The 13,040-nt window shown below is 39.3% G+C and overlaps 1 protein-coding gene across 6 annotated transcripts in view; it reads left to right on the top strand.

The window, feature by feature from the left end:
* The window catches only part of LEF1 (lymphoid enhancer binding factor 1), a 170,346-nt gene that overhangs the window by 136,911 nt on the left and 20,395 nt on the right, over positions 1-13,040 (top strand). For 4 of the 6 annotated variants that reach the window (XM_082247602.1, XM_082247600.1, XM_082247599.1 and 1 more), the window contains one exon: positions 2,324-2,372. In XM_082247602.1, the coding sequence (XP_082103728.1) occupies positions 2,324-2,372 (49 nt within the window). Of the gene's footprint in view, positions 1-2,323; positions 2,373-7,645; positions 7,690-13,040 lie in introns of all 6 variants that reach the window. The other 2 variants (XM_082247603.1, XM_082247601.1) reach the window with 1 other exon arrangement.

Below are 13,040 nucleotides of genomic sequence, written 5' to 3'. Positions count from 1 at the left end.
TAAGTACTGCAAAGCAGAAGTGATAGTTACATTGTACTAAAGCTGGGTACACACACTTAGTTTTTTTTTTCATTTAACCCAGTGGGCGGGACAAAAAAGACTGACAGATCACCGTACCAACACAAGCAATGTTGGTGCGGCGTCCTCCCCTGCTATGCTATTGTATTCTGACAGGGGGACTACCCTCCCACCAGAACACATTGATCAGTGCTCACAGCCACTGGCTGCGAGTGCTGATCAGGACCGGTTGGATTCTGGTTTTCCAGAAAGACTGTTTGACAGAAGCCAGTTGTGAGAAAGGGTTCTGTTGGACAGGCAGCTGTACACATTGTTCGAATGCCAGCCAGTTCCTGCAGAACCAGCCGATATTTGGATTGTGTGTACCCAGCTTATGTCACCATGCTGCACCTGGTTCTTTCCAAAGTGGGAGACACAGTATCTTCATAGAGTACAGGCTATTTCAAGATATCTGCAGGTGACAAATCAAGGTTGGCTTGAAAAAAAAGGAAGCCACTGGAAGCCATTTTTGGCCCTAATATGAATAAAGCTTTCTTGATATAGGTTATATTCATGTGTTGTGAGCTCCCACTGTCAAGCACCCAGCTGAGTTAGAAAGAGTGTACTAAACCAAAGGGTGTGTTGTACCAAGCTTCATATTGCTCCAACCAGAGCATCAACTAAGCTGGCCATACATTTTACAAATTTCTTGTTCAATTTCCTTTAGATTTACCTTCAACTATGTAGTGCAAGGGCCTGCCTGATTGTATAAAAATTGAAAGTGTTTAGGTCGGATCTCATATTATATGGTTTTGGTGAATCTAAAGGAAAATTGTCCAAGAAAACTGTGTAATGTATGGCCAAACTTACAGTGTTGAAGCTGTACCTGTCACTTAATAGCAAATGTAGCCTGAATAATATAAAAGAGCATTCAATGTAAGCACATCCATCATACAATATAAGTGTAGCAGATAGTTTTTAATGCTCCGTTTTCTATTTGTATTGAGTCAGTTTCTGGTACTATACAAACCAGCAGCCATAGCAGGTAGTGTTTACTGAACGCCATGAAATGTGTACAGTACTAAACATTGTGGGGAATATATCAAAACGGAAACAATCAAAATCTGTAGCTGATGTACATGGCAACAAACCAGCTTCTATGTTTCATTTTCAGAGCTTCACTGAATAAGATGAAGATAGAAGCTGATTGGTTGCCATGCACAGCTAATACCAGATCCTCTCTGTTTTGATAACCCCCCCACAACAAGTTTTTAAAGTAGGATCCAGTCTAACACTACCTAGTTTTAAAAAGTTTCCTCCTCCCTCCTGCTACCTGTGCCCCCGATCCTGTGTAAAAAAAAGATGAGTATACTTAACTATTTTAAGTCAACTCCGGTCTGGTCAAGTGATCCCCTATGTCAGTTAGTGGTAGCTGCAGGGGAAGGAGGGAGAACTCGACAATGTCTGGGAATTCTGGGAACTGTGAGATCACTCATAGACTCCTATGGCTCAGCTGCTGTTGGCCCTCCCTCCTTTCCCCTGCAGCAGCCACTGACTGACACAGAGGAGCCAGAGCTATGGATTAAATGACTGGATCGGAGCAGACTAAAATAGGTAAGTATACACATCTTTTTTTTACACAGGATAGGCAAGAAAGGTAGCAGGAGGGGAAGAGAACATTTGTAAGAATAGTTGGTATTAGGCTGGAATTCTACTTTAATGCTATTTCTCTGCTACAAAGTCACCCTTTTTTGTGCTGGTGACCATTGTCACTGGGAGACAAAACAATGGTAAATCCAACATTTTCAGGTGTCACGGGGAACTCTTCCAGTGGGGACGGCAGTCACAGGGGGTATTCTCCCTTTTTTGCGAGAGATTTCTACTAACTTCCTGATCTAATAGGAGGTAAAAGGAAATCTCCACATTGGGACTCAAACAGCAACAAAATATTTGACATAAGTTTTAATCATTTTCTACTCTATACAAAATAAAAATAAAAAATTAGGCTTTAGATATACTATAATACTGAATGCTCTGCAGTGTTCTGCATGCATCCTACTGGATTTATTAAGTCATGCAAATATACCAATGTCTATCCACCCTGTTGAACAAAACTTGGGGCAAATAAAACATGGATTACCAGAAAGGTTTTCCATGCACACAATTAGGTCCCAGGACCTACTACTTATGTGACCCCCACATGTTATAGATCTGGTCTTTAGCTTTATATTGTATTTTTTATTATATTTTTTTAACCGGGATAAATGGCATGTGCGTGTGTATGTTCTGTACATGCATGCTGAGAGATCTATATTTACTATTGCAGGGTAAAAAAAAGAAAAGGAAGAGAGAAAAGCTCCAGGAATCCACATCAGGTTGGTTGACATGCTTTTGTTTTTTTCTGGTTGCAGTAGCAAATTCTGTAGATCTTTCTGTGTTATCTTTTCTCTGCCCTTCTTTTCTACGTACTATATAGCAAGTACAGCTGTGGCCATGCCATACTTAAGCTTACATTGATCTTAATCATCATCATCAAACAATGTTCAGAAAAATGTTCTTCCTTGATCTATGCGAGGCTAAGTTGTTATACCAGAATCACGCCAGATGTATATTAAGTGAGGTGGTTGTGGTTTGTCACTTATTCTACAGGTGGGTGGAGTGTATGTAACTAGTACCGTCAACAACAGGTTTTCCATTGAAACATGAGGTTATTGTACTCACTGCTCCTCACCTGTGCAGCAAAATACCACAATAGTGTGGGCAGCGTGTTTATTGATTTTAATATATCACTAAGTAATAATTAAACTTGTGTCACCAAATGCATGCCTCCTTTTCAACGTATTCGTGCAAAGAGCACTGTTGGGCTGTAGCTGCTAGCAACCAAATAGAAATCTTTTATTTGCTGGTTGAAGTGGATAACTGTGTACTATTGCTCTTTGCATCATGCTTTTAATTAACAACCATGAGCACAGAGCTTGTAGTAACCAGTCACATTTTCTTTTTCATTAGTCCAGTGGGCCATAGGAGAATTTAAAGTAGAATTCCAGCTAAAGCCTAACGAGTCTAAAAATGTTCTTTCCTTCTCCCCCCCCCCCCCCCCCGCTAATGCCTATACTAACTAACTTGTGTAAAAAATTATGTAATTACTTAAACTATTTTAAGCCTACTCCGGTTCTGTCACGTGAATAAACCAGCAGCGGCTGCAGGGGAAAGGAGCGATCACCTGACAACGGCTGTAAAAGCTTGGAGCAGGGATGACACCTGTAGCTTCCCTTGGTGCAGTCATTTTCAGTGGTCTTTCCTCACCCCTGCAGCCTCTGCTGGGAGCTGAATCATGTGATCATATGAACAAACCACAGCAAGCTGAAAATAGGTAAGTATATGCATCTAACACAGGTTAGTTGGTATAGGTGTTGGGGAGCGGGGGGGGGGGGGGTTATTTTTAAGACTAGTTAAGCTTTAGTTGGAATTCTACTTTATGAGAAAATCTTATTGGTTGATATGGATGGCTAGAACTGTTTTTCCTTGCACTCACAAGTCCCCATGCTAAAAAAAAAATCTCAATTCTGCAAGCTTTGAGAAGCTTCTCTAGATTCCAAGATGACATACAGAGCCCTTTTTATTTGAAAATGAGGATCCTGTAGCCAGGGGGGTTGTATACGTCAAGGAATGTTGGGTAAAGTGTGGTAAAATGATAGTTATAAACAAGCAGATCTTGTTTGCTGTGATTGATTCCATTACCTAGTGTTACCCTTTTGACTAGCTTTGTGTGAAGTGTGTTTAGTGTCCTCCAGGCAGTCATCAAACCACCTAAATGCCAGGTTATACATAATTAAAAAGCCACATTTTACTGAATGTTCACACTGAGCATTCATCACTTTTGTCAGATACTGGCCTGCAATAAAACTCTTTTTAACACCAAGCTTGACTTCACCCTACGCAAAATGAATCTAGTTCACCATTTTTGTCACCTGACATTCAAGAACTTTCATTAAACATAGTGCAAGGAGTTATAAACCATAACTACCAGTCCCATATCCAGTACACATTCTATAGTGCCAGACTGGTAAACCCTGTCCTAACTTCACCTACATCCATTCCCAGTAACTCCTGTGAACGTGTGGTCAAACAAACAGCGCTGTCCAGTTATTATAATGAAGTGTAGTTTTCACATTTCATTATAGTTAAAGTAGAACTAAAACAGAACTAAAGGGAAATCTTTTTCCATTTTGGATAGAGTAAGTGAGGTTATATCCTTTGTTTGTTTTTTGGCATCTGTTTCCCATTGGAGAGATTTCCCTTCACTTTCTGTCCCTAGCTAAAACAGGAAATGAGAGGAAATCTCTTAAAGTGAGGGAACCCTCGACTGTCACTAGGATCACCAGATCTAGTGTCCCCATTGGAGGATTTCCCTTCTTTTCCTGTTCTGGTGACAGGCCAAAATAAGGTATTTTCTTTTACTTTCATTCTCATAAATAACAGTAAACAGGACAAATTGAGAGGGTGTATTGCCCTAAAGGGGACACCGACAGCAATAAAAACCCAAAATATATTCTAATCCCTCTCCACACTATCCAAAACTTAATATGTTTTGCCTTTAGTTTCACCCTAAATATACAAAAGCTTAAACATGAGTGGATACCAATGAGCAGAGCTGACTGATTTAGAAAAAGTTGGCTGACCAGCATTGCTCCTCCTGCCAACAGCTATCAGATCAGCAAGCCGAATAAGTAGCTCCTGCTTTGGTATCTTTTGGTACAGGGCTGGTAACACAAGTGTGATGATTTGGTACGGCTGCTTCTAGCACAGGACAAGGTAATTATACAAAATAGATTTTGATTTAGGGGGTTTAGTATATAAGATACATTAGCTTATTGTTAGGTTCAAATGTATGGTTATTCAGAAAGATGGAGCAGATTTCAACTTTTTATTTCAAATTAACTGAAAGGGATAGAAACGCATTCCGCTCCATCTGCTCCATCTTTTTGAATAACCCTGTATTATAGAATAAAGATGTTGAAAAAAGTGTTGACGTGTAAGTAAAAGGCATTATGGTGGGAGGTAAAATGTTAAGTGTTCAGGTAGGAAGAAGGTTAAGGGACAGTTCTCAATTGAAACGTGATCCGCATTCCTGCACAATTTCTATCTGACTCAGTGCATGCAGTGTGATTTTTTCAGCCTATTCATTTGAAATGGTTGAAATCGCTCTAGATCGCACTAAACATAGTGCATGCACTACTTTTCAAAACGCACTGCATAGGATCGCATGGTACTGTGGTTTCATGTGATCTGGCGAAGGCAAACAGACCGTGTTTGCTATCTGTGTTCGGGGTGTCATTAGGATCATATTGACACCTACAGCATATTGCACACCCAGTGTATTTTAAACGTGGTACAGGAAACATGCACAGAACGTGGGTTCCCCAAACCGCATTCCAATCTAAACAGGTCTATAATGTTAGTGTGAAAAGTTGTGACTGATTTACTTTAGATGAGGGACTGTTCAGTTTGCAAAGGAAAAAATTCATGAGCTTTGCCAAAAGGCGCTTTAAACATTTATTTCAAATGCAAAGGGCAAACTGCAATATCCACATGCAACCAGTCAAAATGAATCTTTATAATGATCTCACTCTAGTGATCTGTAATGTGGTTGGTTGGTATGTCTTGCTAAACTTTGCACTGCCTATAAAGTAAGTTTGCAATAGCAAAACTTATTTTGTTCTCCTCTAGTGTTGTCAAATAATAAAACGCCAAAATGTGCCATAACTGTATTACTATTGCAGTGTGGTAATTCTGGGTTACATTTTGTCTTCAATTACTATCCAGTTATGAGCAATGTTCCAGTTATGGAAAATAACAGATATTATAGATGAGGATTACAATTAACCTCACAAACATTTTGGCTACTGGTATAGCACATACAAGTAGAGCAGAGAGTTAGTGACATTTGGAGTTTTGTCCTCCTTTGACCTCCAACGTCCTTAATCTTTAACTTGGCCTTTCCATTTGGTTTGCATGTCATATTTACTGGCTGTTAATTTCCCTAGACAGCTGTCAAAAGATCCCAAACATTATGTAATATTATCAGTTCGGTTGAAAGTCACATTTGTTCCTGTGGAATGGAAAGCATTGGTCTTGAAAAAAAAAATCACAAGTGTAGCTGTGTTTATAGCCAAACTGCACAACCTATTTAGTGTATGTGAAGGTGGGTGCGCTTGATATCAACAGTGCAGGCCTTTCATATTTCACAAGCCTGCACAGGGCTGTTCGGCACATTTGTGAACTAGACTTCAATTCCTTTCCTACGTCCGGCAGCACAAACACTTCTCTGTGGTTTTGCAGTAAAAAAAAAAAAAGGCTGTTGTTTTGGCATAAAGGTATACATTAAAGGTTGATTATCCGTACAGAAGTTACATTCATAGATTTCATTTTTTTTATTAATTATTGCTATGTAGCTGATTGCAGCCTGTTTTTCAGTTAGCTGTCATTTCACCTAGGAAAGTCCTTAGCCTAGGTTTTAGCTTGTGTGGACTTTAGGCAAAACAGAGCATGCATATCTGCTTATCTTCAAGGACCAGTCCATCCAAAAATGATATTTACATTATAGATGGAGTCTGATGGTCAGTCACTGGCTTTCTTATATCTCTTTTCGACTCCAAAGCTGGTTCCAATTTTATATTTCTTGCTTCTGTTCTTATACACCTTGGAGGTTGGGGAGTTTTCACTCACTTTGATGGTAATTTGCACCACGTTTTGCCTTCTCCATAGTATAAAATAAATGAAAGCATCACTTGGAAGAATATGATCTTTTTGTAATAACCACAACAGTTATGGAACACAAACATAGAAATTTCACCATTGAAGACCTAAAAAAAAAATAGGAACCTTTGGAGGATGAGCTCCAAAGCATCTATTGAAAACTAAAATATCAATTTTGGATGGACTGACCCTTTAAGTTATCATGTGTTTTTTACATTTATGTGCCTCACTGTTGGTCAGTAATGCTGCTCATTGTTATGGGCCAGTAATGAACAGATTGGTCCATGGGAGCAAAGATGAAAAGGGCCAGACATTAGATCATGAGCACAACAGCTGGTTTTAATTTGCATAATACAGCTCCCCATAGTTCTTGGACTGCCAGGGTGCTTTAGAAGGAATATTTCTATAAATGATTCGGTCCACAAAAGTATTTCTTAATTAATCCATGCACTTTATAAAGTTCTCACAAGAAAACAAATTTACTACTTCAAATCTGGTGGTCTCATAAGCATTAAAATTATCAAAAGGTCACCAAAAGGACTACCGCCTGCAGTTTACTAACTTCACAGGCCAGATATTGACCAAATGTATAACCTTTATGCTGGCTCTATAGAAAAAGTTCACTTAGTGCAATATTAATGCTTCTAGGGTGACATTGAAGACAAACATTATCTGCAGTAATTGTGGCAAAACATACCAGGAATGAAGTACAACAAAAGATCTCTGAACTGTAAAGCCATACAATAGATAACATAAATACAATATATAGCAAAAAAAGGCTGGTATAACAACCATTAAAAGTAACAAAGAAAATGAATGTAAATCAACTTAAGAATATGCATTTTGTAATATTTCAACAATTTTGTTAAAAGACCCAAATTTTCTGCAGGTGCAGGCCCACCAAGAATGACAGCTGCCTACATCTGAAGCATGGTAAGATCATCTCTTTAGCTCTTATACTGTTGTTAGATGGGCTCTTGCTAAATAACCCTTTTGCTTTTTAAAATGCCCATCTACTGAAATAAACTCTTCACCTGCTAAAGAGAAACAGGTAGCTTCATGAGACAGAAAAGTGCATTATTAGTTTCTTAGAAACGTTAGAAGAAAACTCTACAATGGTTTTTATACCGGCTTTGTCGAAAAAATATATACGGTATATGATATATTTAGCATATTGTAATACTGCAACTGAAGGATATACCAGACATAACGGTAGAAGTACATTGTGGGCACCTTCACATACCCTATTATGAACCCTTTAATGCCCAGATACCCAGAATTCTGTTGCTCACACATGCTGCTTTCAGTTCTTTCTAATAATTGTGAGGGCTGTTCCTACTTCGGCCAAGCCTCCTACATATCTAGTTAGCACACCAGCTAGAGTTTTTGACAAATATGAATGCATGGGTTGCATGATGGGGTGGACCAGCTCCCAACACTGCCAGAAAGTATTGAAACTGCCATGTTATAGTGGATTTGAGAAAACAGCATGTTCCCAGAACTAGCTAAATTAATTAAAAACAAAGTACGTAAAAAATTTAAATATTTTAGTGGCTTCTCATCTTTCTGTGCCTTTCTATATAAGTATACACTGTACAGACATCATTCCAGGCATGGCAGATAATGGTCTAAAATCAAGTAGGTATTGAAGCAATAGCATCAACATAACAGCCAGCTAACTAGTATTTTCCAGAATAAGGTCAGCAATAGCAGGTTTACTTTCAAGAAGGGCATGTAGGACAAAAATTAAGATACAGGCCTTTAGAGAGGAAGTTAAACTCATTCTGCCCTCTGACACGGGGCTAAAAAGCATGAAATAAGTAATTTTCCAAGTATTTTCATTTGTGTTTGTGTATGTGCTAAAAAAAAAAAAAAAAAAATGAGGCTTGTGCAAGGATCCTTTTTCCATCTTCCTTCCCTTCCCCCTTTCCTTTCTTCTCGCATGCATAACAAATTAATGAATTTTCCATAGTTAAACATGCATTTAGGATTCAGCTATGCAATGGTACCTTGCTTTGAAAGATACTGGGGTTAAAAGATCGGCTTTATGAGTAAAGCAGTAATACAGAAAATTTCCAAAAACATTCAGTAAGTCAAATGTGCTCAGCTGAAGCTGAAACCTGACTACCTTAGTTACTCTAAAACAAGCCTCCATTTTGGCTAACACTTCATATTTAAATAGCCGGATAAGATTCCAGACCACTGGCTCCTGAGATCTTTACACCAGAGCCAAAATCGTGTCGATGTATGTTCCTTTTTAGCCAGGACATATTTGTAAATTTAAAAACATCATTTGCACATTTGTTTTACCGTTGTTTAAGCACTCTCCCTCTTTCCTTACCCAGTCTATAAAATGGAATCCTAGAATGGTAGGCATTTCCTTTCATTTGGCACAGTTCCATTGTTTACAGTCTGTGTGGTCTGACTGCTTGCAACATGCCACTCTTCAGAAGGGCCCTCTCGTTTTAATAAAGACATCTGTTAAGACCCGGGACAAAGACGTTCTGTAAGAGTCTTCAGTCGCTGTTGAAAACGAGTCAGCAGTGTTTGAGGATAGTTCACACAAAGCAAAAAATGCTTCGATGGCATCAGTTTTGCTTCCATTAGAAATATGTCTTTGCTTGTTTTGTGAATGTTTTCCCCCAGGTTTTCAAGAACATAATGAGCTAATTTTTATTGTCACGCTGGTTAAATTTTATTATGTTCTTGCTTGGCATGTGGATACCATGTGTATGTACTTGAGCCATTCTACAAGTGTGTGCTTTTTGTATGTGTATCTATATATTGAGGTTGATTTACTAAAGGCAAATATACTGTGCAGTTGCTCTATATCCAAGGGAAAGCTCTGCCAATTTCTATCATCCAATCACGTGCAAGCAAAAATGCTGTTTTTTTTTATTATTTTCCTTAAATGTGATTGGGTATTCTTTGCAAAGTGAAGCTTCACCTCATTTACTAAGCTCTGGAGCAACTGCACTTGCAGTGCACAGTATATTTGCCTTAAGTAAATCAACCTCATTGAATTATTTGTTAAACTTTACAACAGTGCATTACAATGCAATCATAAATCAGTTTTCATCAGTGTTCTGTAGCCAGACGAAAATATAGTATCTGATTGGTTGCTCTGCAGTACATTGTGCTCACAAAGCAAACTAGTAGGCTTGGAAAAGATGTTGAACAGGTTTATATGATGCTAATGAAGGCAGCTCTAGCTCTAGTTTATTTGCAGAGTGCCCTGATAATCAGTATTCTTTCTAAGCAAAGAGCATTTAGATCCATTAATTAACCCTTTTACAAGGATAAAGGGGCAGATCAAATTGTGACCTTGAGAGCTCTTGTCCCTGTTTCCATAACAGAAGTAACCCAGCCATTCAGGGTACTAGGACCATAAAATTAATCAGGGGCCTAGGGGATCAGTATGCTTTCACAGACAGGGCTAAGACTGTCATTAATTCTTTAAAACTACCAATCATGTTTAAACCTGCCTTAGACAATGACAAATTCTACATCAAAGAAAACAAAGCTTATTAAGCCAACAACTTCAAGAAAACCTGTGATTTGCCCAGACAGGGTAAAGCAACAGGTTCACTTTATTGGTGGCCCAACCAACTGCATATAATTAGCTTCCTTCTGTTCCGCCGCTGCTTTATGCAGCTTCATCTCTCTGCTTCAGATGGCTAAACAGGGCTGCAAGAGAGTGAAGTGGAAGCTGAGTATGTGTCGCTGTTGGGGTTGTTAATCAAGTGATCATGCATGGGCAAAGCAGGGATTCGTTCAACCACTTGCCGACCGCCCTATAGCGGTTTTACTGCTACCAGGGGGCGGCTGTGCGCAGGAACACGTATATATACGTGATCCCGCACTTCCGGGTAGTGAGCACGAATGTGCGCCATCGCCAGAGCGTTCCCGCTGTAATTATGCACAATGGGAGCCAATCAGCAGGTACCGCAGACTCGATGTCTGCCGGGACCCGCTGATCATTTGTTACATAGGCAGAATGGCAGTCTGCATATGTAAACAAGGCAAACTGCCATTCTGTCAGTACTGAAGGCATGGATCCTGCGTTTCTTCAAAGCAGGGACATGGATTTGAGCACCTCCCACACAGTACAAAAACACTGGCTAGGCACACAGTTAACCCTTTGATCACCCCTGGTGTTAACCCCTTCCCAGCCAGTGTCATTGGTACAGTGACAGTGCATATTTTTAGCACTGATCACTGTATTAGTGTCACTGGTTCCCAAAAAAGTGTCAGTCCGTATCTGATTTGTCAATATCGCAGTCCCGCTATAAGTCGCTGATTGCTACCATTACTAGTAAAAAAAAAAATCAATAATTAAAAATATCCCATAGTTTGTAGATGCAATAACTTTTGCCAAACCAATCAATATACGCTTATTGGGATTTCTTTTACCCAAAAAATGTAGCAGAATACATATTGGCCTAGATTGAGGAAGAAATTCGATTTTTTACATTTTTTTTATTGGGTATGTTTTATATCAGAAAGTAAAAAATATTGTTTTTTTTTTTTTTCAAAACTCTCGTTTTTTTTTTTTTGTTTATAGTGCAAAAAAAAAAAGCTCTGAGGTGATCAAATACCACCAAAGGAAAGCTCTGTTTGTGTAAAAAAATGTTTATAAGTACAGCATTGCACGACTGCGCAATAATCAGTTAAAGTAACACAGTGTCGTATCGCAACAAATTGCCTGGTCATAAAGAGGGGTGAATCTTCTGGAGTTGAAGTGGTTAAAGAAGGTGAACATAAACCATATATGAAACCACCCGGATTGTCCTCATTTATGGGACCTTCGGTTTATTAGACTGTACGTTACTGTTTGTCACTATGTGCAGTTTTTCTAAACAGACTGTTTTATTTTTTTGTTAAAGAGGAGTTCCAGCCTGTAAAAAAAATTGAAAGTCAGCAGCTACAAATTCTGTAGCTGCTGACTTTTAATATAAGGACACTCACCTGTCCAGTGATCCCACGATGTCGGCACCCCAAGACGATCCGTCCATTGGCTCTGGGTGCAGGCGTCGGTATCTTTACTAAGAAAAACAGGAAATGAAGCCATTCATTCTCAATGGTCCTGCTGTCTTCTGGGACCTGTGTATCTCCCAGAAGGCAGCGGTGTGGGGGGGGGGGGGGTGGATGTTAAGGGAAGGGCCGGAAATTTTGTAGATTGCCACAATTGTGCAGGAAGTAGGAGCGGGTACCTGGTTTTGACAGGTATCCGCTCCCCCCTTCTTCCCCCAAGAGGTGCCAAATGTGGCAGCAGGGGGAGAAGGCAAACAAGCCGAGCTTCCTCTTTTGGGGGAAGCTCCACTTTAAGGCTGTTTTCCTGAAGGAAATATATATTGGTGTATACATTTTGTTCTTGGGTCAGGACTGAAAAAATGCAAAGATCTTCCAGCATATTGGTGATTGTTCAGGAAACATTCATGTTTGTTCTCTGCTCATGCCCTACATGGGAACATGGGCTGAATCAGGGAGAAAAGTTGTGCCTGGTCTCAGTGGTGGGGGACCGGAATAAACTCCGTGACACACATGCCCATGTATGGCCAGCCTTAGTCATTAATTGAAACCACAATGTTTTAATTAAGTATTGATAGTACAGTTGTGTTTTAGATGAGCACTAATTATAAACAAACGCTGGCACAGTTTTACGTTATGTGGGAAGCAGTGCTGTAATTTAGAGCATTGTCCCAAGGCCAGTCACCCTGTGTTCCATTTGTCTTTAATCATAGAGGAAAGTTCCCCTCTGATTTCAGGTTTTGGTTGGGGACGCTAATGAATTCCATAATGGAATCTTAAGCCTCAATTACTTGCAGACATTTTAGAAGCGGCAGCAGTATGACTTGCTATATTTCTGTCCCAGTTTTCCATGGGATCACTTACACTGTACTTGGTAAAAGTTACACTCATTACTATGAATCGTATACATAATGTATATGGTTGTCCAATGTTCACACTTCATTTTCAGCATTTGCTTTCCCATTACAAAAATTGACTGCTGTGATTGAATCACAAAAAAAAAAAAAAAAAAAAAAAAAACCTTTTGGGAATGAAGTTTGCTTTGTATGAAGCGGTTTATGAAGTTTTGAAGTTTTAAAAATTCCTGCATATGTGGAAGAATTCAGAAAACGAAAAACATTTTTTTGGCCCCCATACCCTCAATAGCTAGTAATATTTCAGCAGGCCTGACTTGGGAAGGAAAAAAACTGAGCTCCCATTAACCAGCAGAAGTTGTCCTTCCGGTACATAAAGTGTTACTAAACCCAGGAGCC

This window comes from Pelophylax lessonae (genome assembly GCF_965119305.1).
Source record: "Pelophylax lessonae genome assembly, chromosome: 1".
Classification (NCBI taxonomy): domain Eukaryota; kingdom Metazoa; phylum Chordata; class Amphibia; order Anura; family Ranidae; genus Pelophylax; species Pelophylax lessonae.
This window is presented reverse-complemented; position numbering and strand designations above follow the sequence as displayed.